The sequence below is a fragment of the Leptosomus discolor genome, chromosome 13 (genome assembly GCF_034619465.1).
Source record: "Leptosomus discolor isolate bLepDis1 chromosome 13, bLepDis1.hap2, whole genome shotgun sequence".
Lineage (NCBI taxonomy): Eukaryota > Metazoa > Chordata > Aves > Leptosomiformes > Leptosomidae > Leptosomus > Leptosomus discolor.
This window is the reverse complement of record NC_141403.1, coordinates 3129506-3155956: the sequence shown is the minus strand read 5'-3', so window position 1 is coordinate 3155956 and position 26451 is coordinate 3129506. Positions and strand designations below refer to the sequence as shown.

The 26451-nt window shown below is 46.3% G+C and overlaps 1 protein-coding gene across 1 annotated transcript in view; it reads left to right on the top strand.

The window, feature by feature from the left end:
• GAREM1 (GRB2 associated regulator of MAPK1 subtype 1) overlaps nucleotides 1-22660 on the top strand; it is a 96851-nt gene extending 74191 nt beyond the window's left edge. The window contains exons 3-6 of the mRNA XM_086472659.1: nucleotides 2181-2311; nucleotides 11750-12928; nucleotides 18350-18516; nucleotides 21748-22660. Coding sequence (XP_086328785.1) covers nucleotides 2181-2311; nucleotides 11750-12928; nucleotides 18350-18516; nucleotides 21748-22660 — 2390 coding nt within the window. The remainder of the gene's footprint in view (nucleotides 1-2180; nucleotides 2312-11749; nucleotides 12929-18349; nucleotides 18517-21747) is intronic.
• Nucleotides 22661-26451: the final 3791 nt, after the last annotated feature.

The window sequence follows — 26451 nt, the reverse complement described above, 5'->3', positions numbered from 1 at the left end:
AAAAAGCAGAGTTGTATTCCCTTCATCTCTCCCTGTCCGTGCCTCAGGCATCAGTCACAGCACACTTTCCACCGTCCGTTAACGGAGCACCTCCCTGCTGATTGTCCAGATTCCCTGAGCCCAGAGGTGCTGGCTGCCTCACCCCTCTCTTGCTGAGGAATTCAGCTTTAGGATGCTGACGTGTTTCTGCTGAGTATGTGAAGCTTCCACTGTCAGGTTTCCTGTTGCTGTCCATAGTGGCTGCCAGGCGTAGCTTTGTCACTCCTAAAATTTCTACTCTTAATCCTGGGTGTACCGTGAAGTCTGTGGAAGAAGAGGTTGCCAGAAATGTTCAAGATAGAGGGTATGTCTGCAGTGAAAGTTTCAGATACCTTCAGTCAGCAATTAAACATATTTACAGGGAAAAAAACCTCTGCTAGGCCCAAAGATACCTTTTCCCTGCCCTGAGCATCCTTGAGCCATGACTTCCTCCTAGAGGTGTGGCGCAGACTCTGGGTAGTATTGCTAATTGTGCTTAAAGTCCTCCTTGCCCGGCTGTGGTTTACTCCTGTGTTACTAAACCTTTGCAAAATACAGTATTGCAGTGGGAAGTACCAGCATCTTTAGGTATCTTTAGTTACCCTGCTGGTAGTTCTTCAAAATTTACTGTGGTCACTTTAGGAAGACAAAACGAATGAAAAGGAATAAAAGGAAGTCTTCTGTCTCGTAAGCTGATGTTTAGGCTTACAACCGCAGTACTCGAGCATACTGATGAAAAGAGTGTGCTCTGTCAGCGGGGTGCTGGGGTTGGGTGGAGGAGCTGAGCCTCTTGGTCTCACACCTCTCTCCTGTGTGTGTGTACAACGTGTGTGCACACACCGGGCAGGGTGGTGGGTCAGGACTTTCTCGTGGGGCGTCAGGACTCGCTGAGCTTGCATTTGTTTCCTCCTCTGCTGCTAGGTGGCCTGGAATAGTTCAGTGTGGGTGAACTCTCCGAACGTGTCACAAAAGTCTCGAGTCTGGTGGGATGCAGAGGGGCAGCAGGGTGTTGTGCACAAAAATGCTGAAGGAGTGAGAAAATATGTCTGTAGGTGGCTGACATCCAGATGTATTGGATGTATTTTGATGAAGTTGAGCACTGTTTGGGAACAATGATCCAGCGGCTGCGTGCGTTGCTATTTTAAAATACGATTTACAGGAGATGCACTAACCATTGATTTTTTACTCAGCCTTTTTCTCATTTTCTGGAGTTGTTTCTTGCATCAAGTCTTGCTGTGCTATTCTCTTCCCAAGACCGGCCTTTAACTTAGTAGTAGTTATCATGTTTCTAAATTTGGGAAGATGGCTCCACTGATCTTAAATCGTGCAAGCAGCAAACGTGTCCATGTAAGCTTTCGGTATTGCTGTATTTATAAAAGAAAGCTTTTAAACTTTGTGTTCGTAGCGCACAGAGGTGGTTGATGTGCCTGGCTGTCCCAGGGCAGCTGCCTCCGTGTTAGTTCTTGCGTTTTACAAGACTTAGAAAACAGCCAAAGTTTTCATGCTGGGAGGAGGTACAGTCAGCAAGAACCACTTACTTCTAATGCTCTTCTGAAGGTGACCACCTTCAAAAAGGTTTTAAATGTGTATGGTTTAATTTCTTATGTCAGGTAAAGTTCTCAAAGGGCTTAGTTTATGATTAAGGAAAGTTCGGTGCTGTTCCAGTCTTAGGGAAGCCTAGGGGGAAAAGGGTTTTAGCCTAGCATTTTTAATAGCTGTTTGCTAAAAACAAACCCAAAACCCTTATGTTTATTGTTTTGGGGTTTTATAGTAATGGTTGTTCTTGCTTTTTTTAAAGCTTTTAGTATTAAGGGCTGAAAAAATGCTATCTGTACAGCTACTATTAAGTATCTATCTGTATCTATCACTGAATTTAAGTACACAAACACGAATGCCTCCGTACTTATTTACTGTTTCTAGAGAGCATGTGATAAAAGGATCTTTTTTAATTTAACTCGGGCTCCCACACGTACTTTTCATTCCGACCTGGTGAAACTGTTCCGTGGCAGGTTCAGGAGACTCTCTGCAACCTTTTGTCTTGTTTGGCTGCTAATAACCGGAAAAATTGACTGAGCAAAACGGTGAAGAAGTTGGGCCAGCAGTTGCCAGTGACAGTTGTCCAATATAAATATCTTACAACTCTTTTTATCATCTGTTTTCAGGGCAGTTTAAGCTGCTGGAACAAGACCGAGATATTAAGGAGCCAGTGCAGTATTTTAACAGTGTGGAGGAGGTGGCTAAAGCATTTCCTGAACGAGTTTACGTCATGGAGGAAATAACATTCAACGTTAAGGTAGTCCCTGAATAAATATTTATCCCTGTCTAAACGATTAACTGTTACAACTTTTATATACACGGCAAGTGAGCAACAGCCCTGCGTGGGAAGTGTGATTTTTGAGACAAACGAGCCTTTGGTGTTCTGCATTCAGTGATGGTGCTCTTTGGGATGGTTTTTGCAGTCTTAAATCATCACATTCTCTGAGGGCTCTCCTGTCCTGTGGCACTTTGGGGAGCAGTCCTGATGATCCATCCAATAATTCATCTAATTAAAATGCTCCTGCCAGATTTTAAACAAATGTTGTTTGTTGCCCCCTTTCTCCTCCCCCTCCAGCAGCCTGAATTTCATTCTTTGCTAAGCAGCAGCTGCTCAAATCCCTGTCCAGAAAGCCTTATTCTCAGAGAGCACGCAGGGTGAAATGATGGGGTTGCTTGTCTCAAAATTACTGCAGCTAAATAGCATTGTGAATAAAACAACAACAACAAAAAAAAACCCAACCCACAAACGACACGCTTGTTCTCTGCGTGCGTGTGTGTTTGCATGTGCACGCCTCTTGGGCTCATCAAAGGGTCAGCCAGCCCGTGCGCGTAAGAGGGCTTGCTGTCACCAAACCCAGCGCAGTGGCACGAAACAACGAAGACAGAACTTGTTCTTCCTTGTCCTGCCTGTATGTGTGACACTGCACCAGGTAGGTCAGCTCTGCCGACAGAGCAGAGTGGTCTTTGGACTCATCTGGTGTGCTTCAGTGGATACACCACCACCAAAGACTGGTAGAAGGTCAGGCTAGAGCTGGGATGCCATGGTCCAGAGCCACATGGCGTACCCTACAGGGGAAACTGGTTGATTCTGCTGGTGCAAAGTGACTCTGGAGTTGCCTGGTCCATGTGCAGTGAGGTGGGGTTTGCGTTAACGACCTTTTAATGGCTTTTGCTTTTTCTTGCACTGCCAGAGTTGGGGGACACCAGCTAGTCTGCAGTTTTTGTAGGTGTGAAACAAGGTTGCTGAAGGCTGCTGTAAGTGCCAGAGCTCATCAGTTAATTCATGCAGCGACACAGACTCATGCCTTTCAGGACAGTGGGTTGTTTTCAGTGACACTCTCTGTTAACCTGAACTCGTAAAACAGAGCCCTTCATGAATGAAGGCTGCGTGGGGAAGCTGGAACGCTTTTGTATGCTTAGAACATAGATGGGCAAATCAAGGCAAAAAGAAAAAATAATTTCTACCCAGGAAAATCAGTTTTACTTTGAGACTGCTAGCCTAATCCAGTGCCATTATTTCTCAGTTGATCAATGACCAAATCAAGGGAGTGACACAGTAAAAATACAGCTTTGATTTTATAGGGAGAAAAGGATTCATCTGCAGGCGTGTTCAAATGTAAATGTTGTATCTTGACTTTAATACGAGTGTTCTTAAAACATTTTGTCATGTTTAGCAAACTGAGAAATAAGCATAGCTTACTGTTAGATATCAAATCCATTTTTAAAAGGTATTATAGTGATACTCCTTAATGTAAATAACAGTAATAATAATCCAGGTTTAACCTAGTTACACAGTTATCTTGGCAGTATTTCTTTTGGCAGTTTTTCCAGTTTCATAGAAGTCTATTTTATCATCTTCCAAAAAATAAATGAACTTAACAGTATTTATTAAAGTGTTTAATAACCGTTTACGTGCAAGAGAATTATGTACGCTAAAATTTTAATATAGAGGAGATCCTGTCAAACTGATTAGAGCAAAGGGAGGAACACTAAGTACGGTTGATTTCTGTCCCATGCAGTGTGCCCATTTAAATTCAGAAGAGAGTATCAGAAGGTAGCTAATCTGATATAAAAAGAAGACAAAATGCCTAAAATATCTGATGAAGGATTTAAGGTGAGGGGGAACTCTGAAGTCTGGGAATTCTTTCTTGTTCCAAACACTCAAGTCTTTCATGGGTAATTTTTGAAGAAGGAGCCTGTGGAGTTACAAGGTGCCGCCAGACAGTTTCTGCATGGTTTTGTCTGTGCTCCTTGGCGTCTGCCAATATGCTGTGGTTACGGTTCAGCTTGGTGTGAACCTGACTCCTCCGTGTAAATCCTTCCTGCTCCTGTTACAGCTAGGGCTGCCATTCGGTGAACTGCCTTCTCACTGTGACGGGCCATGGCCTTCTCCAAGGGGCTTATTTTATTTTCACTTCGTGTATTAGTTGTTAAAGGGCAAAATAAGCCACCTTATCCAGGAGGAGGCAGGGGAGATGGGTCTCCCTTCTTTCCTTCCCCACGGTTTTGCAGCTAGGCAGGCGTTCTGGGGAGGGTGCTGAGGCAGGGGCTTTGGGACCAGCCGGGTGTTTGAAGGAGGGCTGTCACACATGCCATCGAGCAGAGCTGGGGCTGGAGCTGGAGTCACTTTTCACAGAATACCAAACAAAAATTTTAAATTAAACCAAACTCTTGTAATGTCTAAAGCTACTTGTGGTCATTTCTTTAGACGGACGGACATGGCAGTCCTGTGCTTGTGTAGCCAGTCGGTTGCCTCAGGTACCTACAGGCACAGCAATTCAGAGTGTTCTGGGGATAAGCTAATTTCACTCAGTCAATAGGTATTTAATCTGTTCCTAATTTAAAATTAGAGGCATTCTGGTTTCTCTCCACTGACCACCAGATGGGCGATAACCTTTTTTGTATGAATATTCAGTGCGTAATTGCAAAGAATTTTGTTCAGGTGACAGCATTACGCTAAAACGAGGATTTTCTTATTGTTTGTGCTGGGAAGAAAAGTATTAAGAAAGTTGAGCTATGCCAGGGTCCTAGCTTTTGCTGAACAGCAGTAGGTTTCTGCAGTCAGGTGCTCTGGTCCCATACGGGTGGCAGTCCATATAAATATTCAGAAACCTATTTGCATTAAGACCAGGAGCAAAAACCCCACATCAAACTGAGGGCAATTCACAAAAAGTTCTCTTAAAAAGCAACAATATTGTCTGATCTGTTGGGCGTTGGACAAGCCGTGAATTCCTGCGCTCTAAAAACCAGCCCAGTTAGTGCCGCAGGACCCTTCAAATCTTCCGGAATATCATTTTTTCTCCTGACAATGTCTCTCCCAGGAGAGGCTGTGAAGTTTGCAGAGCCTTCCTAGGATGGAGAGGTACGGTAGGTAACTAGCCCTGTAATGGCTCTTTTCTTTCCTATCAAAGGCATTGTTCGGCTGATGCGAACTTTTGATAGCCGATTTGATGATGTTTGTAATGTAATCCTCTTTTCGCAGTGGTTTAACTGTGTTGGCCCATAGAGCCTGCATCTGGTCAGAAATAAATATATAGTGAAAAACGCACGGGGTTTTTGTGGACAAATGTTAATGCAGCTTAGGGAGGCAAAATTGATCTTCTGATTTGGCTGCAGTTGTGCTGGCTCTGCTAAACTTGCCCTGAGTTTCCAAAAAGCGCGTATTTAGAACACTGTGACCTATGGTGGCGCTTTTAAATGCTGCAATAGCGACTGTCTTGAAATCAGCCTGCGTGCAGGGTTTAGCTCCAAATTTGCAGGCAATTCGTAGTGCTTCACCTCGAGACATAGTGCTTCACCTCGAGACATAGTGCTTCACCTCGAGACATAGTGCTTCACCTCGAGACATAGTGCTTCACCTCAGGGCTTGATGCCAGCCTTAGGAGTGAGCGCCACTGCCTCTCAGTGGCTCCGTGTGCTGGTCTTCCTGAGACCCCGTGTGAAGAGACACTCATGTTAGAGCTCTCTGGTGTTACCTGTCACATTTAGGGTCATTTTTTGAAGACTTTGATTTATTTGAGACATCCTTAAACAGCACTGAATCCAGCTTTTAATGTAGTAATCGAGGCGAACTCCTCTTAGCTGAGGGGGAAACACACGTATACCAACATGAAGAGTTGTACTTGCTGATTCTCTGTCTTGGGAGACAAATGTCGATAAAATAAAAATGGTATGTGCTGTCTCACTGAATTTAGTCAGCTGAAAAGGTTTCTTACTTTTTCTGCTAAGAGCTCTTCTGAAGACTGTTTGTTTTATATTAAAATAATCTTTATTCATTTGGGGGGACCTGTAAAGAAAAAAAAAAAAGGTGCTCCGATCAGTCCTTTGGCTTTAATAGTAAAAATTGTATGCAGTAACTATGAATTAGAGACCTCACAGTTAAAAAGAGCTCTACCAAAAGAAATCCTAACTGTGAATTTTTACTGTGAATGCAATGCTTGCTTGCATTACTCTGATAAGGTCTAGCAGGTATAACAAGCGATATGAAGGCACAAACCGTTTTTGTAAGGAGTTCATATGTGTCCAAGTGATTAAAGGCTTCTGCTTCAAACTATAACAAATTAGAACAGTACAAGTCCAAGACAGGATATTGAGTCAGGTGTTATCAAAACCTATTTTTCTGAGTTAACCTTTCCTTAAGCAAAAGAAACAGTATACTTGAGCTTTCCCAAAAGAACATGTTTCCTAAATAGCCATTCATCACTTTCCTGATGCCTGTCTTCTGCAGTAGGTGTAATTGGCTTCTGAATTGCTATTGGATTGCAAGAGTCTTCAAATTTAAAACATTGTAATGACTTAACCCGCTGCTGTTTTGCAGTGTGTTTGCTAAGATGTCTGTAAACCAGTAAGCTTTCTGGTCAGCATCCTGGCATCAGTAGTGAACGGTTAGCATGGATCAATATCTGGCAGTAGGGAGGTGGAGGGTGAGTACAGCATGGAGTAGGTTCTGGTTCTGTGGGTCCTCTGCATTAGGATGTGTTCAGTTTGAAGATCTCCTAGTGATTTCTAGATGGCTTTGGAGTATAGCGTGAAAAGGACAGCCTCTTCCACAGAACTGGGAGCACTGGTTATTCTCACCTTCTAAGAGAAAGTCAAAGCTGGCTGGGAAGGGCGAAAGAGGGGCGAGGGGGACATAGAACTGCAGGAGTCGTTGTTATAATGCATAAAGCGTCATTGTTAGAAGGTGTAAAACAGAGCAATCATGAAGATAAATGTGTTTGGGGAAGGAGTTATTTCAGAATGCTCCCAGGGCTAGTAGTTTAATAACTGGAGGAGACTTTGTGTTTGTCAGGTAATGACAGCAACAGGAGGCACGATGGTTACTGCTGCATGTTGTGCACTGGGATTGTCCAGTGAAGAATTCCAGGTTTAAATAGAAGATGTGAGGAGAGGACATAGACAAAAAATGAAAGCATGAGGGCACAGTCTCACTATGGAGGTGTTTGAGGAAAGCGTCTTGTCCTGCCTTCCTTCCCCCCGTTCCTTCAGCTGGTCTCAGCTTCCAACCAGTTTCAAGGTCTTCACACCTGAAGGTTCAAAGCTGAAACTGGCAGAAGTCCCAAAGGAGGCAAGAGCATCGCTCGAGTGTGGGCAACGCAGGAGGAGGGAAGTCAGCTGAAAGCGTGAGGCAGAGTGGAGCTGCCCTGGGACTAGAGTCAGCCCACCCAAGTGTGTTATGCAGCTGAATGAAGGCTTCTCGAGTGGTTTCTGCCCTCTGTAGCATTGCCTGTTTTCCAGAATTATGAGGAGGTTCTAACAGTTTGCCGTAAAAATGTATCGTTATTTCTGCATCAGTCGGTGTTCTGGACTGCCTTAACTGCGGCTCTCTGTAATATACCGGTGATACACCATGTCACGTGTGTGGGCTGGGACGCGCCACCAGCGGTTCCAAGCATCTGAAACAACGTAGGGCTCTGCTACTCCCCACCAGTGACTTCGTAGCACGAAGTGGAGGGTGGACGGGGCACGCTGTCAGCGGGGTGTGAAGGAGCGTAGGGGTGCTTGCAGGTGCAAATCCTGTCGGGTCGGTGCTGGAAGCTTCGGCGGTAGAGGGAGCCGAGTGTGGTGTGGTGTTACCCATTCTGCCTTTTGGGAATAATTTATGATACGCACTTTCTCCCAGATCATGTTGTCTTTAAATGTACTATTGAGCGTAAATCTAATCTGTTCTGAGGAGCTGCTGTGCTTGACTGATTCCCCAGGCTGATGGGAGCCCTGTGAAGTTCCCCAAAGGCAGGCACAAAGCCCAGCACCTGGGGTGCCATAAGCCCTGCAACAAGCCGAGAGGCTAGAAAGTGGCTCTGTGGAACAAGTCTGAGGGGGACCTGGTAGACCATAGTGGTGGTGTGGCAAAGGCGGCCAACAGTATATTTGACTGAATTAGCAAGAGTGTAGGCAACTGCATGAGGTTGGTGATCATTGCCCACCATTTGGCCCTTGTGGTGCTACGGCTGGAGTGTTGCTTCCAGTTTTGGAAACAGCTTTTTTCCAGTAGCACACTAATACAAGGAAGGCCTTGACATGTGGGAGTGAGTCCAGTGTACCAAGGTGCTCAGGAGACTGTGGCAAACTATGTATTAAGGAATGGCAGGGAGAACTGGGATTGCCCAGCCGTGGGAGGATATAAAGACCACCAACAGACTCATCTGACGTGCCCAGTGGGAGGACAAGAGGCAACAGGCACGAGTTAGAACATGAGAATTCTGCTCTAATATAAGAACAAAATAATTTTTAATGAGGGTGGTTGAACACAGAAAGAGGATGCCCAGAGAAAACGTGGATTCTCCGTCTTCAGAGAAACTAAAAATTTAACTGGACACAAGGCTGAGCAACCTGCTGTAACTACACTTGCTTTGAGGAGCAGGTTGGACAAGGTGACTCTGGGGGTTCTGCCCAGCCTGGAGGATTCTACATGCCTTTCCTGATGTCCTGTGAGAAAGTCCATGGCCCTGTTTGATGTTTCCATAAGTTTTGTGGCCATTAATGAAGTGAAACGTTTGAGTGAAGAAGACAGCAAGTTTGATTTCTGTAGGTCGTTGCTACAGGGACAAAGGAAAGGTCATTTAGCTATGAAATCTGAGAGACAAAAACTTAGAGAAATCTGTGCGTGAGTTTTTAGATTTTCTTTTTTTTTTGAGTGATTGCTGTGTGTGGTATGAATGAGAGATATGTTTATTGCTAATTTCCTGGAACACATGTTTACCTACCATGTATGCTTTATAGATGTTAACTACCATGTGGTAATGAATGAATTAACCTAACAGGAGAAGAGAGGAGTTACTTTTCTTGACTTTCAGAATTTAAATTTTAAAATATTCTTAGCCTGCTGAGGTGTACCAGCAGCCTTAACTTCACCTTAGTACAGTTTGATGGATAGGGATAAAGTTGTGCGGTCTGAGACTTACAGTTTCACTTTTTGATTGTTTTATTACAGTGTTGGACAGCAGGTCATACCTTATATTTTTGTTCAGAAAGAGGAGTGCAGAACAGGATTTTTCTCAGAGTGCCAAACTAGAACCGTGGCATGATTTTTCTTTTGTTCCAGCACAGTAAAATTCAGCCTTATTTCAGCTATTGATATCCTGAGACTGAATTTAAAAAATAAAAATAAAAAAATTTCGTATTTTTGAATTGAGCATAATTTTGTCTTTAAACATTTATGTCAAATCTAAAAATCCATTTGCTTATTTGGCTGGATGAAATGAATGCTGTGAATAAGCTGCTGCTTCGTGAGACCTTCGTTGTGAAGCTCATCACCTCGGTGGTGTCACATCTCCCCCACTGTTTCCTTCTACATCGGCTTGTTTGTTTGTGAATCACCAGGGAGCCGCGAGTTGGCCGAGCAGGAGCTCCCGCAGCCGTAGGTTGTGACACCTCCCTCGCTCCGGCCGGTGTCCTGCAGGAAGCGAGGAAAAGCTGTAACCGTACGGTTTTGAGTTTAAAATACCTGACAGCGTAGCTCACGTCATCCAGAGAAGCCGTTTGTGGGGATTTGTGGATGCTAGGAGTTGACATTCTTACACAGCATGCTTTCTGAGAGAGAGAAGGGGGGGATTGGGTGGTACATGCGCACAGCCCTGCGTGTCCTCAGCCCTTCTCAGCCCCACCGAAGGTCGGGCTACACTGCCCGCAGCTCAGAAGCAGCACTCTGGGGTGGTTTTGAGGAGAAACCCGCAATGAGCATCCCACCAGTGTTACCAGCAAAAAAAAGGAGAGGTTTCCTTTCACGTCGCAGTGTTTCAGAACGTTGCCTGGCCGGCGGTGTGAGCTGTGAATGGGCATTACGTACCGTGAGTCCTAGTAGTTTCCTGGATTAGACCAGTTAGTGTTTGTTTAGATAATTCAGGGCTTGAATGACTTCCCCTCCGGAAGGCCCGAGACTGAAGTGCTAAGGCCGCACACCTCGGCTGAGCTGCCTGGGCGTTTGCCCTGCGAGGCTTGCGGAAGGCGGTCACAACTTTACAACTGCGGGTGAATTGCGGAGCGTGTCTGTCCTGCAAGAGGAAGGTTTATTCACAGCGCTTCCCAGCCGTTCGCTGGTCGGAATTACAGCCTTGATTTCATGCCGTGGGTATTCCGTGGTGATACCCCAGTTTGAAGCCTGGAGTTTGAAATACACACAGCTCCGTGAAGTCATTAGGGGTTGCAGAAGTTGAGGAAGGGATATAGAATTTTAGCCTATGTTTTCATTTGCTGGTTTTTTTTGTACGTTCAGTGTTTCCAGATAAAATGGTCTATACAGGCCAGTAGGGTTTATCTGCTGCACCTTCCTTTACGAGTAGATATCTGCTGCTGCTGCCGAAGAAGAGCTGGGTGGGTTCTGTTAGGTCCCTGAAAAGGGCTTTTCACGTTAAACCACTCAAACACGAAGCAGAGCAATCTTGTCTCTAAAGAGTTATTCCAGTCTTAAGGAAATAACTTCAGGAACAAATGAGCCTTAGACATCTGGTTTGCTTTTTTTTTTTTTCCTTTCCCGTACAATTTCCATACTAGAAAAGCACACACATGGCTGTGCATATGTTGTTTAATCTCTTAAATTGCAATTATGATCAAAAAATGAGGAAGGAAGTCTCTGACTAGGAGAGCAAAGCAGAGAGGGGGAGTTAGGCATATAGGATAGACTGGTATTCTTGACTTCTCCTTCAGGGAATAGATGTCATCTGTCATTCTCCCTAGCCTGGAAGAGATTATATCAAAAGGATATGCTTCATCCATAATGATGAGATCACGTTTTCTGCTCCTCTGGGAGCTGAAGATGGCGAAAGAAGAAGTTTACTTCCGTCAAGAGCCTGGCAAATAAGTTCTAGCAAACAGCAAAAAACCAAGGGGCTGGGAAAAAGATACACAAGGGAATCCAGACATGCTCTGTCATAGCTGTGTGACACAAGTGGCTGTTTGAATTGCTGGGATATGTGGATTTGTCCTTTCTTTAAAAATCGGTTATGTTTGTTCTCATGCCACTTTTGGCAGTTTCAGGTGGCCGTTTCCCCTCAAGTAAGATGCAGGAATGTGCAGAACAATAAAAAAGAGGTTACTTGGCTGAGCTTCAGGTTAACCACCTTCCATTTGACTGCTGAACTGTTCAGATAAAGTTAGTTCAATTTCTCCCAGTATATAGCCTTGTAAGTTCAGTCTCAATAGATTTGATATGACTTGAAGTGGGGGGAAAACAAAATTTTTTATTATTATTTTGCAGGTGGCTTCAGGTGAATGCAACGAAGACACCGAGGTTTACAACATTACCCTTAGCACTGGAGATGAGCTCACTTTAATGGGGCAAGCAGAAATCCTTTATGCAAAATCTTCGAAGGAGAAGTCGCGGCTCAACACCATCTTCAAGAAGATCGGGAAACTTAATTCGATTAGTAAGTTAGGCAGAGGCAAAATGCCCTGCCTCATCTGCATGAACCACAGGACCAACGAGAGCATCAGTCTCCCCTTCCAGTGTAAGGGCAAGTTTAGCACCCGCAGCCCGCTGGAGGTGCAGATGCAAGAAGGTGAGCACACGATTCGCAATATCGTAGAAAAAACCAGGCTGCCCGTTAACGTGACCGTGCCCAGTCCCACCCCACGAAACCCTTATGACCTGCACTTTATCCGCGAAGGGCACAGGTACAAGTTTGTCAACATCCAAACCAAGACTGTGGTGGTTTGTTGCGTGCTTCGTGGCAACAAGATTATTCCCATGCATTTTCCCTTGCACTTGACGCTTCCAAAATTCACTCTGCCCGATAGCCTGGTGAAGGGGGAGCTGTGGCACGAGTCCCTCATCCAGCATTGGTTTAATATATGCCAGGAGCAGTTTGACATAGATGAGTATTCCCGTGCCGTGCGAGATGTGAAGACTGACTGGAACGAGGACTGCAAGAGCCCAAAGAAGAGCCGCTGCGCGGGGCACAGCCACGTGCCGAACTCCCTCAGCTACGCGCGGGACGAGCTCACGCAGTCCTTCCACCGGCTCTCGGTGTGCGTCTACGGAAACAACTTGCATGGGAATAGCGAAGTGAACCTCCACGGCTGCAGGGACTTGTGTAACGAGTGGGCCCTGTTCTCTCATGACGCTCTTCAGTACCAGGAGTCTGGTGACAGTAGCAGCGATTACCTTTTCCCCGAAGTTAGCGAAGAATCGATGTTTCTGCCTACAAAACCAGAACTTCCTTACGAAGAGCTGTGGTTGGACCAAGGGTCTGGAAAGGCTGGCGACCAGCCTCTCACTCGCTCGCTAAGTGAGAAGAACAAATGTGACAACTACAGAGGGTCTTTCCGATCAAAGTGTGGTACCGCATCTCTTCCTGTGCCTGCGGCTGTCGGAGCAACCACAAAGTCTTCAGATGTTTCCCTACCTCCACCTCCAGTGCCTCCCAAATCAGAAGCAGTAAGTCAGGGTTATTTGTGTTGGTTTGTTTCTCTTTTTTTTTTTTTTTTTTTTTTTTTTTAGGTGGTGAAGAGTTTCCTCGGGGAATTTTTTTAGGGAAGACTTGGGGGGAGGTGGGCACGTGGAGGGCAAGGAAACGGTGAGACTTTGTCAGATGGGCACCTTCAACTAGTTTCCTACCAAGTGTAAGTCATGTCCTAAAAATCCTAAGTAGAGTGTATTTGATATAACTGGTATAGTAGCTTAATCCTGATGCTTTCAGGTGGTATTTATTGGGGCTTTTTGCTCCAACAAACAAGGTCTGAGAATTGCCGGGTGACTTCCTTCCCTGGCCTTCCGCATCACCTCTTCCCTTGACCTTCATGTTTTCTTACATATTCTGTGGCCAAAGCGTGTGGGGCACGACCTACCTGGAACTGCCTCGGATCACCTCGGTGTGTGCCTCTTCAACTAACAGGCCCTGATAATGAGGACAGCTAGAATTTTTGTTATTTGAAGTGTTTGTTAATGAGAGATTGTCTTCTCTGTTACAAGGCTGTGGCAGATTTCGAAGAATCTAAAGTGTCGTTGACCTCAAGGAAACCTTATCAAACAAGACCTGAACTAATCGCACTGTACTGCTTATTGAAGGAAAACATGTTTAAATAGGAATTCTGCAGAGTTGCTAAATGAGCCTTCTAGAGGACTCAGTTTTAAACAGAGCATGTTTCCTGTCCTGGGGTTTCTAATGAAAACTCAAGGGAGAAATCACTTCTCCAAACCTGAAATGTCATGGAGACTTCAGAGGCAAAAATGCATATATGTTTTATTAACAGGAGCTTATGCAAACTGGGTGAAAATCCAACCATTACATGGTCTCTTGATGTAGTCCTAAGCATTATTTTTTTTAAAAAACATGAAGGAAAAAAGAAAATTTCCGCCAGGAAAGAGTGTCTAGGAATCTTCAGCAAAAGCTAAATGGTACATACTTACGTCATATAAATCTTGGCATATATTATAATGTCACAGACTGGTTTTGCCGTGGTTTTGCTGGAACTTAAATAAAGAAAACACTGTTCCATTTGCAAGTCCGATGGTATTTTCAAGAGCACGGCTGCACAGTAAGTTGAGACTAACCCAAGACCAAGCTGCAGCAAACCCTGGTCATCCCATCCCTCTCCTACTTCCCCCTAGCCGTCCAGCCGCGTTGGCCGTAGCCTTTCCGTCACGAGCCAGGTCGCAATCCGGTTGAAAGCGAAGTCGTATTTATTTGTGCTGCGTTGACCTGCAGCGGGTTGCTGTGGGGATCCCCCCGGCCAGGCTGGGCAGCTGCTGGGGAGGTGCGGCCGGGAGAGGGGAGGAGAACGCCGCTGCAGGCGTGAAATGCACAACTGCAGCCCTTTGACCGTGCCGCCAAAACTTCCCCCAAAAAAACAGCCGCAGCGGCAGCTTCGGCGAAGACGGGAGAGTCCAGACGTTACGTCGTCTTAGCAAAGAGTGTTTACGTGTAACGTCGAAGTGCGGGAACCCAAGAGCACTTCCCCGAGGTCAGGTACGCGCCGACGCTCTGTCCAGACTCTTTTGGACCAGCGCCCAGCAGCACCGTATCGGGATGAGGTTTCCCGGCAGCCTGCGCTGATGTAAACCGGCGTGGGGCTGGTCCCACCCTCCTTCTCCTTCTCCTCCTCCTCCTTTCCCAGCCCCATGGTCCTGGCTCTTCTTTCGTGCTGGCTCTGGCACTCCTGCGCCTGGGCAGGCAGCCAGGTCTGGATCTGGAAAATGATTAGTTTCCTGCTGATTTCTGCGAGCTGAACTGGTTCAGCGTGGGGTCAAAGGAGTGCCGGAGCCAGCGCCGGGGAGCGGGCGAGGGGGCGGTGGGGGGAGGAAGGCTGCCCCCGCAGCGGGGTGCGAGGCAAGGGGGCTGTGGGCCCCCCGGGTCATGCCTGAAACGTGGGTGCTGGGATGCTGGGAGAGCTGCGGAGCACCTTGCAAGGCGTCGGTGTGCTCCCTGGCACTTGGGGACACCTCGTGACAGAGTGACGCCCTTCTGGGGGCAGCAGGGTGGTGTTTGGGGTAGATACATCTGTTGCCTTTTAAGGTCATCTTGAAAAATGTGCGATTTCTGTCACGTGTGCCTTGCATTACTGAGGTAACGGGTCAGTGCTCTCGGCGTTTTCAGTATCGCTTTCTAGCCATGTAGGAGAAACAATTTTTGCTAAAGACATTAGCTTGCATTTAGAGGTGGGCAGAGGGGTGTAACCCCATAAAAAGTAAAATAAAAAAAACCTACCTCTCCATAGATGATAATAATTTAGACTCGCTTTTGTGGCTTCCTGGAACAGCTTTGGAATGAGTATCAGTGACCTACTGAATTCATCAGTGGGCTGGGGCCGAGGAGATGTTTGCCTGGTTTCCATGTAGGGTATTTATAGAATAAGTCGATCTCAGGAGCTGCTGATGAACATGCGGTTTAGTCATCACTCCCTCTAGAATGATATTCCATCGCGTTTCTGTACAAAGGTTGGCCGGCAATTGTATTTTTGCATGCGCTAAATTTAAAATGTGTGTACGGGAGCTGTTTGCAGGAGAGGAGAGCACGACTGGGTATTTCATAAGCTGTTCTGCTTTTCTTCTCTCCGGCAGGATGCAGCATTTTGATGTATCGTGTGTATTTTCTAAATACCTTTCAGAAAATCGAAGTAGCATGAAGGCAGAAGGGGAGGTGGGGGGGGGGGGAATGACCTCTGAATTAAGGCCTGCAAAGTAGAAATTGCTTCAGTCCCCAAACGCTGATTTGCATAAAATCAGAGGCTGTGTTCCTGATTGATTTAAAGCACGTCCCCGATGGAGCGTGCGGGAAGTTCAGGCTCCCGTTGGCAAGGAGCATGGAACGGCTCGTGGCCGTGCCGGCGACGGGCTGGGTTTTATCCCGGCGGCCTCGGAAGCGGTCGCTGCGGTGCCCAGGTTGAGGAGCGACACCCCCAGGGCTCAGGGGGTGCTGGTGGGGCTTAGGCTGGCACCAAGGAGAGGGAGCAGAGGTCTTAAAATCCCCCTCACGCTGTCAGAAGTGGGTCACCATCCCTGGGTCCCGGGAAGGAGTGTTGGGGCATGGGAGAGCTCAGACCGTGACGGGTAGAAGTCCCGGGATGTGCAGTGCAAATGCACTTTATCTGCATCTGGCAGCCGTATGGCATCTGGTGCTTGTGGGAGAAAGAGTATTTGCCACGAAGAGCAGCAGAAAGGAGTATTTGCCACGAAGAGCAGCAGCAGGAGTATTTGCCACGAAGAGCAGCAGCAGGAGTATTTGTCGCAGAGAGCAACAGCAAGAGCATTTGCCACGGAGAGCAGCAGCAGGAGCATTTGCCACGGAGAGCAGCAGCAAGGAGCATTTGCCGCGAAGAGCAGCAGCAAGGAGCATTTGCCACGAAGAGCAGCAGCAAGGAGCATTTGCCACGAAGAGCAGCAGCAAGGAGCATTTGCCACGAAGAGCAGCAGCAAGGAGCATTTGCCACGGAGAGCAGCAGCAAGGAGCATTTGCCACGGAGAGCAGCAGCCACCGAGGCGATCGTCATGTCGCACCGTGGCTGTTCCCTTCCTCTCCCGCGTTTATCTCATTGCTGTTCGCTCAGACCTAGCGAGGGCAGCTCTCCTCTGCAGCTTCCCCTTGCTCTTGTCGGTTTAATCTGCAGAAATCTCTCCTTTTAGTTCCTCTGCTGGGTTTCCCAAGGGCTGCGCCTGGCAGCTGTAATCGCGGTCTTGTGACAGGGACCAACTGGGACTGCAAACCGGAATTATTTATGGCCTCGTTCCGATCTGCAATCTGGGTCAGCAAGGGAGCTTGGCGTGGTCTGTTGTGCCAGCACCTTTGAATGCCAGCAGTCTTCGCAGGAAAGAATCCCTTTAACCCCTTGCCCGTCTGCTGTGCTCCAAGAGCTCCCCTGAACAGTCTCTCCAACCCCATGGGTGTTTATCCAGTAGTATGCCGTGTTAACTTTGCCTAGTCCGACTTGGGAAAACAAAAATATGAAGTCCTTGGGCATCCTTAGGGCACAGCACTAAAATGGTTGAAGAGTTTTATGCCTGAATTCAATAACAAACATGAATAAAATTGATTCTTCTTCTTTTTTTTTTTTTTTTTTCTTGAAAGAGCAAATCAGAACCCTTAGAGCAAGATTTATTTCAGTGTTTTATGCTGTTGGGCATTTCCTGTAATTTTGACTTGTTTTGAATTAGGGAAAAAATGTACTACAATGTCCTAGTCCCCGATTTTCCATTTCACAAAAGTACTAAATGGGTTGTTGCATTGTGAAAGCACTGAAGCGGATTGCAAAAGGTTCCACATTTATTTTGTTTTTAAATAAATTAAATCACTTTAATTGCTAATTATGTGTTGCAGAACTGCTAAGATAACTTCTAGTTCTGCAGTGTTGTTAAATTTAAAAATAACTTTCAAACACAAAGAAAATTTCCCTTTTCTGGTGCAACTGAGTGTTTCAGACAAGGAGAACAGAGAGGTCTCCTCCTGCCCAGGGGGAGGTGGCGAGTCCGTAAGAGCCCTGCTTGGCAGCCTCATTCTCAGTAGCCTTGCTCACCTCTAGCCCTGCTAAATGCAGTTGCTCTCCCGAATATGTACTGATGAGATCAAGGTCTTAATTCCATCATTTTTTTTTTTCTGTGGGGACAGAGCCTGATATTTTGCTCCTCCCTAGGCAGCCCCAACGACATTTCAGATAAGCTACAGGCTTTATGTGTTTTAAGCTGCAGAGTTGGCTGGCTGCAAAAAGCAGACCTGTTGGCTTGGTGCTCTTCTGCTCACACCTTTCAGCTTTTACATTCGGTAGTTAACCTTGTCCTGGCAGCTACAGAAGGACTGAAGCTCCAAGTTTGCATCCCAGCATCTGGTAAATATGAGATACATGTACTGTTCCTGGGGGAGGAAGGCTGGGAATTATCCCAGAGCGGAATGGCCGGGTATGGTGAAGTAAGTCAGGAAACATCAAAGTCTGTTGAGATCTTTTCATTACGTAAGCTTGGGTTATTGCATCTAAATAAACAACACTAGTGAAGTTTAGGCCTAATGAGTTGCTTCTTACAAAATATAAAATGTCTGGAACAGTCTGTCTGATTTTGTGTGTTACTGGGAGGTTCTTTTACATCGTTTCATTGCTGCTACTTTTTAAATGGCTGGGTATCAATCTACTGAAAAGCACCCTGAAAAAGATTGCTAGTAGCTCTGCTGGTAGGAAGGCCTTCTTTTGGACTTCTTCATGACAGCCACGTACTGTTGCAAATGTGTGTGCTTAGCATCATTTTTCTCTTCTCCTCCCTTTTTAATTATTTCCTTTCACAGAATTGAGGCAGAACCAGATGTGTTTCATCTGGTTGAGAGTGCTGTTGCCCAGATTCGCTCGCTGCTTGCTTACGTGTTCTTCTTTTGTACAGGTAAAAGAGGAATGCAGGCTCCTGAATGCTCCCCCCGTCCCACCACGGAGTTCAAAGCCGTCCTCCACCAGTCCTTCCATCCCTCCTCGCACAGTCAAACCTGCACGGCAGCAGACCCGCTCTCCTAGCCCTACTCTGTCCTACTACTCTTCAGGACTGCACAACATGTATGTGTTTGAGCTGTGAGAGACCCATGCTAGCGCTTTTTGAGAAAGTTAAATTCAGCAGTGTTCTTCTTGAAGGTGTTTGTTTGTAAAGGCCTGTGTCAGAGTTGCTGACTTTGTGTGAAATGGGCTAACCTGTCAAGTTATTTTTAAAGATTCAAGAGGAAGCAAAGCTCTAGCAGAAACTATGTTTTCCTAGATAAGACATAGTAATTTATGTTAAATATGTGCACCTATTGCTATAGGTAATCTCCCTGTAAGGTGGCACTGGCTGTCTAAATGGAAAAGCCCATACAGTTCTGTGTGATTCTTGAAAGTCTTGAGTCTTCGAACCAGAACATCTCGAAGCGAGTTTTTGGGTGGGATTTCAGTGCTACATGCAGGGCAGTGCAGCCAGCTCAGATAAGGGGGTGCTCGAAAGGGGTGTGGTAATCCAGAAACGCGTTGTGCCAACGGCATGGGAACCTGCGGGGTGGGTGTGATGTAGAACAGAGAGGCCAGCAGACACCACTGAGTGCAAAGTGAGGTGTAGCAGAAGGGGGGGCCAGACAGCTTCCAGATCAAACCCGCTTCAGCACAAACCTAACCCACAAACTGGAAAATCCAGTCAGGCCAGTCAAAAGTTGACAGTAAATTTTGAATTATGTGGCTGCATACCTTTTCCTAGCAATGCAGTGTTCTTCCTTGGGCTTCAGAAAGGGTATACAGCTTTTGAAGTCTCCCCTCCTTTTTTGCCTTGAATGTCTCGTTGCCATTATTTTTGGTATCTCTTCAAAGGCAAGATGCTACCTGTCTGGATATTACAAATTGATCTGAAACAGCACTGAAATCGTTTCTGCCTAGACGCAACTGGTATAACAACTTATGCTGGAATTGCCTTTCTAAGCCCTACTGCACATTTGCAGCTTAGTGTTGTGTGTCTGGTAATGATCACCCTAGATCAAGGCTGCTCATTTGTTTTTATGAAAGCCTGTTGGGTAGTTCTGTCAAGGTCTGCTCCACAGGAGGTTGAGCCCAAGACCTCCCAGCATTTGGGGCCCGCCAAATGCTGCTTTCTCTCTTTGTAGCGAAGAATGCATCTGCCTCCCAAGAAACCAGGAAAACAGTGAAAAGTGAAGTTTCTCAGGAATGCAGGTGGTATTATTTGCCTTGAACTTCACAATATTTGCATGAAATTCATCTCCAGCTTGGGTACAGACCGCGTGTCTCCATTTTGGTGGAACTGACTTAGTGCTGCAGAGGAAGCTGCTAGAAAATGGGCAATGTGCAGAGAAACCAGATTGCTGGTGGAGTTGCTTTTCAAGCCCTACCATTTTTGTCGATGATCTTATTTTCTGAATCGTGAAGGGTTGCAGCCAATAGTTTAAACACAAACACTACCAATTCAGTGTGTCCTTATCTGCCTATAAAAATGCCTGATGACTGAGGTTTCTCTTGCATCCTTTGGCACTGAGTCCCAGTGAGTTAATTTTGGTGGAGGACGATTAAGGAAGCACTTTGAAAATGTTACTTTGTCAGTTTTGAGTGATTCTGTTAATCTTTTAAATCACTAAATGTTCCTATGCTGAATTTGACAACAGAAACAGGATCAATCAATTTAATTCCTCTGTGTTTTTAGTCGTTTACAACACCTCACTGTCATCTCTGAATTGAGCCGCCCGATGGCTTGGTTTGTGGAAAACACTTTGCACTGTGTACGTTACACCAGTTGGCCTTTGAGCAGCCAGAAATGACCAGTTGACAGTGTATCCCTGTTGTGGGGGAAAAAAAACATCTCTGCTATTGCAAACATCCAACTGCTTCAACGGGCAGACTTGTATTAGTGACAAAAACAGGGGAAAAGAACAGTTTGGAGGGCATGGGGTGGAGACTGAGGGGTGGTTAGGTGGAGGGCAACCAACCGCCTCTGTTGGGGACAAGTTTTGTAACTAACTTTCCAGTGATACAGGTTAGAGCTGCTTTTAGGCATCTGCACTTCGTGCTTGAGCTGGGCCAGTCCGGGTTGGCTTCCTCTGTGACTCACTGTAAGCACAGGGGGAGCTAATTTTGTGTCAATCCGTTCAAAACTTTGCTGTTTTTTTGAAAACTGCTGCCCTCCTCAAGCAGTTTTCACTGAGCTGTCACAGAATGTCTACCGAGTTTCTTTCTTGAGTAGTTAGTTTCCAGGAGAGAGAGGTGAGTAGTTAATGGTTTGTTTCTGTCTGTTGCGTTAAGTAAGGATTTTATAAACCTGCTAGTTGTTTTTCCAGTGGTCTGGGTTAATTGGCCAGAATTCCAAAGATCAAATCAATCCTTCAGACTTTCTTTTAGAAAGTGGCCTAGAAGTGGCAAACGTTTGCCTTGATCACAGATTGCGTGGCTTTGTTGGCATCTCTGTCGCTCGGGAACCCCTGGATATAAACCATCGGTTCCCTCAGGCTGAGCTTAGTTTACCACCTGGAAGTAGCTCAGGGTGACTTTCTTCAGGTGCCTTTGAAAAGCAAGTGTGTCTCCTCATAGCTTTTTAAAGATGTGGGCACACAAAACAAGTTACTGTCGGGTAAGCTTAAAGCCTGGTACTTGGACACATACAGCTTGGTCTGCTTACCCTTCCAGGTGACACCCTTCCTTTGGCAGGAAGCATTAACTTCTTTTGTGTTACTGTACCGTGCCCTGGTGCAGCTTTTGCACCTCTGACCGGTGGGGAAGGATCCTGTGCCCTGTGCACATGCGAGTGCCGTAACAAATGAAAACGTTGACTCCGAAAGGGCTTTTGGTCGTCTCTTCTGTCAGCCAAGCCTGGGTCTAGTGCAGTGGTGGCCTGCCTCTGTTACGAGCTTTTTGCCTACCGTGACGCATCTGTGGTATGTAAATATAAAATACGGGATTAGAACATCTTCTAGTACATGTGAGGCTGTTCCTTTTCCGCGGTGGTGTCCCTCAGGAATTCGACAGTGGAAAAACTGCGTATTCGGGAGATGAATTGAGACATCGACTTTTTTATGAGCTTGAAGGACCAAGACGTGAGGCTTTTGGGCATATCAGCATCTTGTCAGGCTTGTAGAAGGAGTAAAAGAACTGTCAATGCATTATTCAAACGTGTTGTTAATTCACATCTGAAACGTTCTGCCGGAGGAAAGAAGATTCTTTCCTTGTGACAGCCACCCTCTGACTCTGTCAGACAATTTATGAATTTATTCAGATGCCACGGGTTTTTTTTGTACTAACGACAGCCTTTCTGCTTTGTTCCTTCAGCAATGTCGCAGAGGGCGACACCACCAACCCAACCGAGAGCGCCCCTGTTTCCTGCTACCCGTGCAACGTGGTGAAAACAGAATCCAAAGAGCCTGAGAGCACGATGCCTTTGGGAAGCCCCTCGAGTGAAGCTCTGCCTTCGAGGTTATCTTGGCCAAACCATTTTTCAGGAACTGCTGAAGGCCTGAACAGGAGTGATTTCCTGCTCGATCCGAGCAGGAGCTACAGTTACCCCAGACAGAAGACTCCAGGTACGCCAAAGAGAAACTGTCCAGCACCTTTGACTTTTGACTTTGACGGGTGTGAGCTCCCGGCGGGGTACTCCCCGCTGACCCCAGCAGAGTTCACGAACAGCATCTCTAGCTGTCCAAAGTCAGCAAGTTATTCTCTAGACTGCACTGATGAGAAAACTCTGGGAGTCACCAACGCGAAGCAGAGCCATTCGTGTCCTGCCTTACCTCCTCGGGCACCGAAGTCAAGTGAAGAGAAAGCAGTTACAGACACGTGTCCCTTGCCGCTGAAAATAGATGGTGCTGAGGAGGAGTCGAAAAGTGGTTCTCCAGACCTCTTGGAAGACCAGTATCTCGTTAAAAAGGGCATGCAGGATACGTTCTCTGTGTCTTATCCCTTCTCTTCTCCCCTCCACCTCCAGTTAGCACCAAGGTCTTGTGGGGATGGCTCTCCTTGGCAACCACCCACAGACCTTTCGGGACTCTCGATAGAGGAAGTGTCTAAATCACTGAGGTTTATTGGTCTGTCAGAAGATGTCATCTCGTTTTTTGTTACAGAGAAGATTGATGGCAATTTACTGGTTCAGCTTACGGAAGAAATCCTGTCCGAAGACTTTAAACTAAGCAAATTGCAGGTTAAGAAAATACTACAGTTCATTAACGGCTGGCGGCCCAAGATGTGATGCCAAGTAGTTACTAGTGAAACTGTATGAAACGTGCTCGATGCACTTCAGCTAATACATCACTTCCTGGTTTTTGCACTACAAGCCCTTCCTGTAAATAGTAGTAGAAAAATTCTTACTATGCAGATAAACATTTTTGAGTGGTGAATGGATTTTTTTTTTTTTTTTTTGTATGCCAATAATAAAGGTAGAGAATCTGCAGAGGTGTGCCTTGTGCATCCCTGAACATTCAACAGCTGCTAAAAACTGGACACTAAGGGAACTTTTACTCCGTAGTCTGTTAAGACTTAGTCGTATTTATTACTGAACAATTTGATGCTGAAAGACACACACCAATCCAGTTTACAGTTTTGTGTTAACTGCAAAAAAAAAAAATCTCTTTTACAGGATTGTTTCTGTTCTAATAATATTTGGCAACATGCTGTGACTTTCTTCTGTTTCTGTTAACAAAAGGCATGTTCAGATATACAAAACCATTGTTTTCACACTACATCTGAAAATGTTAAGAATTGCTGTGAAGTGCCACTAATACACTCTTCCTGCAGCATATTTTTATTACCAGTATCTTCCTGCCTACCTGTAATGTGGATAGATTTTTCCATGTTACTTTGAGCAAAAAGAGTTAAATGTTTTTAAAACAAGAGTCTTGCTTAGCTCAGTGCCCAGAGGGGAGGGAGAAGGGGGATTTTCCTACTGAGCCGCCCTGCCCTGGCCAATTAAAAGTTTATGACCTGTAGATTTCAAAAGTTGCTTTTGTAGTCGGGTGGCCGGAGTCAGTAGCATGACTTCTGGCAGTGCAGCTTTCTCATGGGAAAGGCAGCTCGGTGCACGGACTCTTCCCTCAGCAGATCCTGCTGTAGCCTTGCTCTGGCGAAAGGCAACCTCTTCTGTTGCCTCTGCTGCTGTTACAGTCATCTGAAAACGTGCTGGATGTGCTGTCCTGTTCCTGCAGTCGGATCTGTGTGGGAAGGTGATGGGACTCCTGGAGGATGCCTTTGAAATAAAGCATTAGCCAGGAACAGAAACAGCACGCGGCGGCCTGGTAAGAAGGGGCCAAGTGAGGTTTTGGGCCCTGCCCCAGGAAATGCTTGTGATGTTTTTAAGTTCACCTCTCGCCTTTGCAGGGGCTTAGGAGAGTGGGGGTGTCAAAGTGGGAGGACCGTAGCGTCACGGGATGGGCTAATTCAGTTGCCCGGCTGCAAAAGCTCCCTGGGGTGGTTGTCACAGGGAAGTAGCAGTCAGAAGGGAGCACAGAGATGGGAAGGGGGCATTAATCTGCCCCTGGAGACCTTTCAAATTTAACTGCTCGGAAGGCTAGAAATAGGATTAACTTTTGATAGTCTCTTGCTGGTTTCTTGTAGTTGGCAGAGCTCTCTGAAATGTGTCTAAATCACCCCAGGATCCCCTGCCTTTGTCTTACGGAATGAAGGATTTGTGGAGGTCCTCAGGAAACATGTCCATCCTCAGCAAGTGTGCGTGCCCAGGACTCTCAGGTGGTCAGAGCCAGGGATGCTGGAGCAGCTTCACCTCCACCTGCTGCTGAGCAGAGCCCTGGCCAGGGAGACACCATCATCTGCCTTTCTTACCTTTTTGAAGTACAAAAAAAAAAAAAATCTCTTTCTGCACTGTAGGGCATGTAGTGGGACCATCAAGAGACAATACAGAGCAAGGACAAAGAGGCTGATTTTTGCTGTTTTCTCAACCATGTTGACTCATTAAAGAGAATTTATTTGCAAATGGAGTTTTCTGTTGTCTGGGCAAATTTCATGTCATGTCTCCATGCCGAAGCCAAGATGCATAGTTTGTCTTGCAATAATGCAAACCACCAGTTCCCAACCAGACAGCAAAGCCCAATTGATGTGGTACTAGAAAGCAGTGAGCCAAAAAAATATCCCACTAGAAAACCCCCAAGAGTTCATAATCCTACTCTTTTTCGTAACGTATTGACTTTTAGCAACAGATCAATAGCTTTCTCTGGATGCTTTTTAGTTAGCGTCCTAAAATATTTTAGCTGCGAGTAAGACTAAATCAAATTCATGTACTTTTCAGATGGGTAGGCTCATTGGTAGGCTCGTGCAAGTCGAAGTCGATGGAATTTTAACCCTCACTGTGTCAAATAAGCATTCAGATTTGAAAAGGCCAAGTTTTAAATCTTGGGTACTTCTCTTAGATTTTCTTGGCTTGTTAATTCCAGGTAAAAAAAGTAAAATAGCTCTCTCCAAAAAAAAATTAAAAAAAAAAAAAAAAGAGGAGATTGCAGTCTTGTGAATATTAACATTAAATATTGCTAATGCTCCCAGGATACGAACATCCCTGAGAAAAACAGCGTTCTTTGACTACGGATGGATACCTGTTCTGTCACCGCAGCTTATCTGCTTGGAATGGTTGTTCTTGCAAGCAGCCTGGTGGAATCTGCATTCACATCATATATGCACAGACCAAAATTGCAGCTGGCCTGTTGAAAGGCCCAGGAACGTGCAATAATTTCAGCAGCAAAGCCTGTGTGCAAAAGTACAGCTAAAACCTCTAACTGCAAGCTTGCTGTTGATGTCCTTCCACTTGTCTTGTTCTGGCTTGGCACCGCTTACTTATTTTCATGCATATTATGTGGGCACGTCGCCTCTTCTTTTTCCTTTAGCTGCTCATCACCTTAATTTTACAAGCCTTTCTGAGCGATGTAGGTGCTCCTAGCGTTTGTGTTGTGTGAATTGTGTGACTGCGGCATCGAGCCGCCTGCTCTGGTCGCGCCCAAGCTGGAGTGAAGCGTTTGCCCTGGTGAGGTCAGGAGAGCCATGAGCAAACGGGGCAGCTGGAGTGGAGCTTGGCCCCTCCACCGCTGCGTAGGTAGCCAGGCTGCGGCAGCGCTGATGCCCGTGGGATCTGGTTTGTTCGCCTTGCTCTTGAGCTTCGCTGCCCTGGTGGTAGGGTTCAGGGCTGTCCTTGGCGCTGTAGGAGGCAGTCTGGACAGGGCAGACCGGTGTGAACGCGTCGGTCTCGTGGGAAGTTACTGGCCATAAAGGGATGGTGGCACCTTTGAAATGGGGCAGGAGCAGAGGAGAGCTTCAGGCCGGAGCAGAGGAGATCTTCAGGCCTCAGCAGAGGAGAGCTTCAGGCCTCAGCAGAGGACCACATGCCCTCTTGAGAAGGACGGGCTGTAAAACCTTGAGACTTAAATGTGTAAAAGGTTGCAACGTGCTGCACTGCTTATGGTACTTAGAGTTGGAGGGTTTCTTTAATGTTCCCACTGTGATTAGGAGGTGTATCCCTGTGGTACGAACTTTTTACCAGCTAAACTGTTGATGCAGGCTCTTGCCTGGTTTGGTGCAACCCAACCAGCCTGTGCAATGAGTGATCCCAGACAACCCCCAGGCAGAGCGCGGAGGTTAGCAATGGTGGGGGCCAGCCTGGTTTTGGAGGCTGATGGGGTTGATGCGAGCTGTGCTTGGGGCCTGGGAGCAGGCTCTGGCCCATTTTGTCTACTGAGTTGTAGCCGTTGAGTTCAGACAACACACGTCATGCCGGAGTGGGCCTAAAATCTCTTACTTTTTGGAGGCAGTCTACTAAAATATGCCAGTCCTAACCTTGGATTTCTTTCCTCGGGTTAAATAAATGTAAGGCCCCTGGTTCGTGTTTTGTTACCGGTGTCTGAAGTTGTCTGTTATCCCTGGGGTTTTTTGTTTGCTACCAAAACCCCCAGAGAAAAAATCTGGCATGTCATTCCGTATGGAGCTGTCTCGTTGTCCTGCCCCAGGAAACGCATCCTTTCTATGCAACAGTCGTGCGGCGGCCCA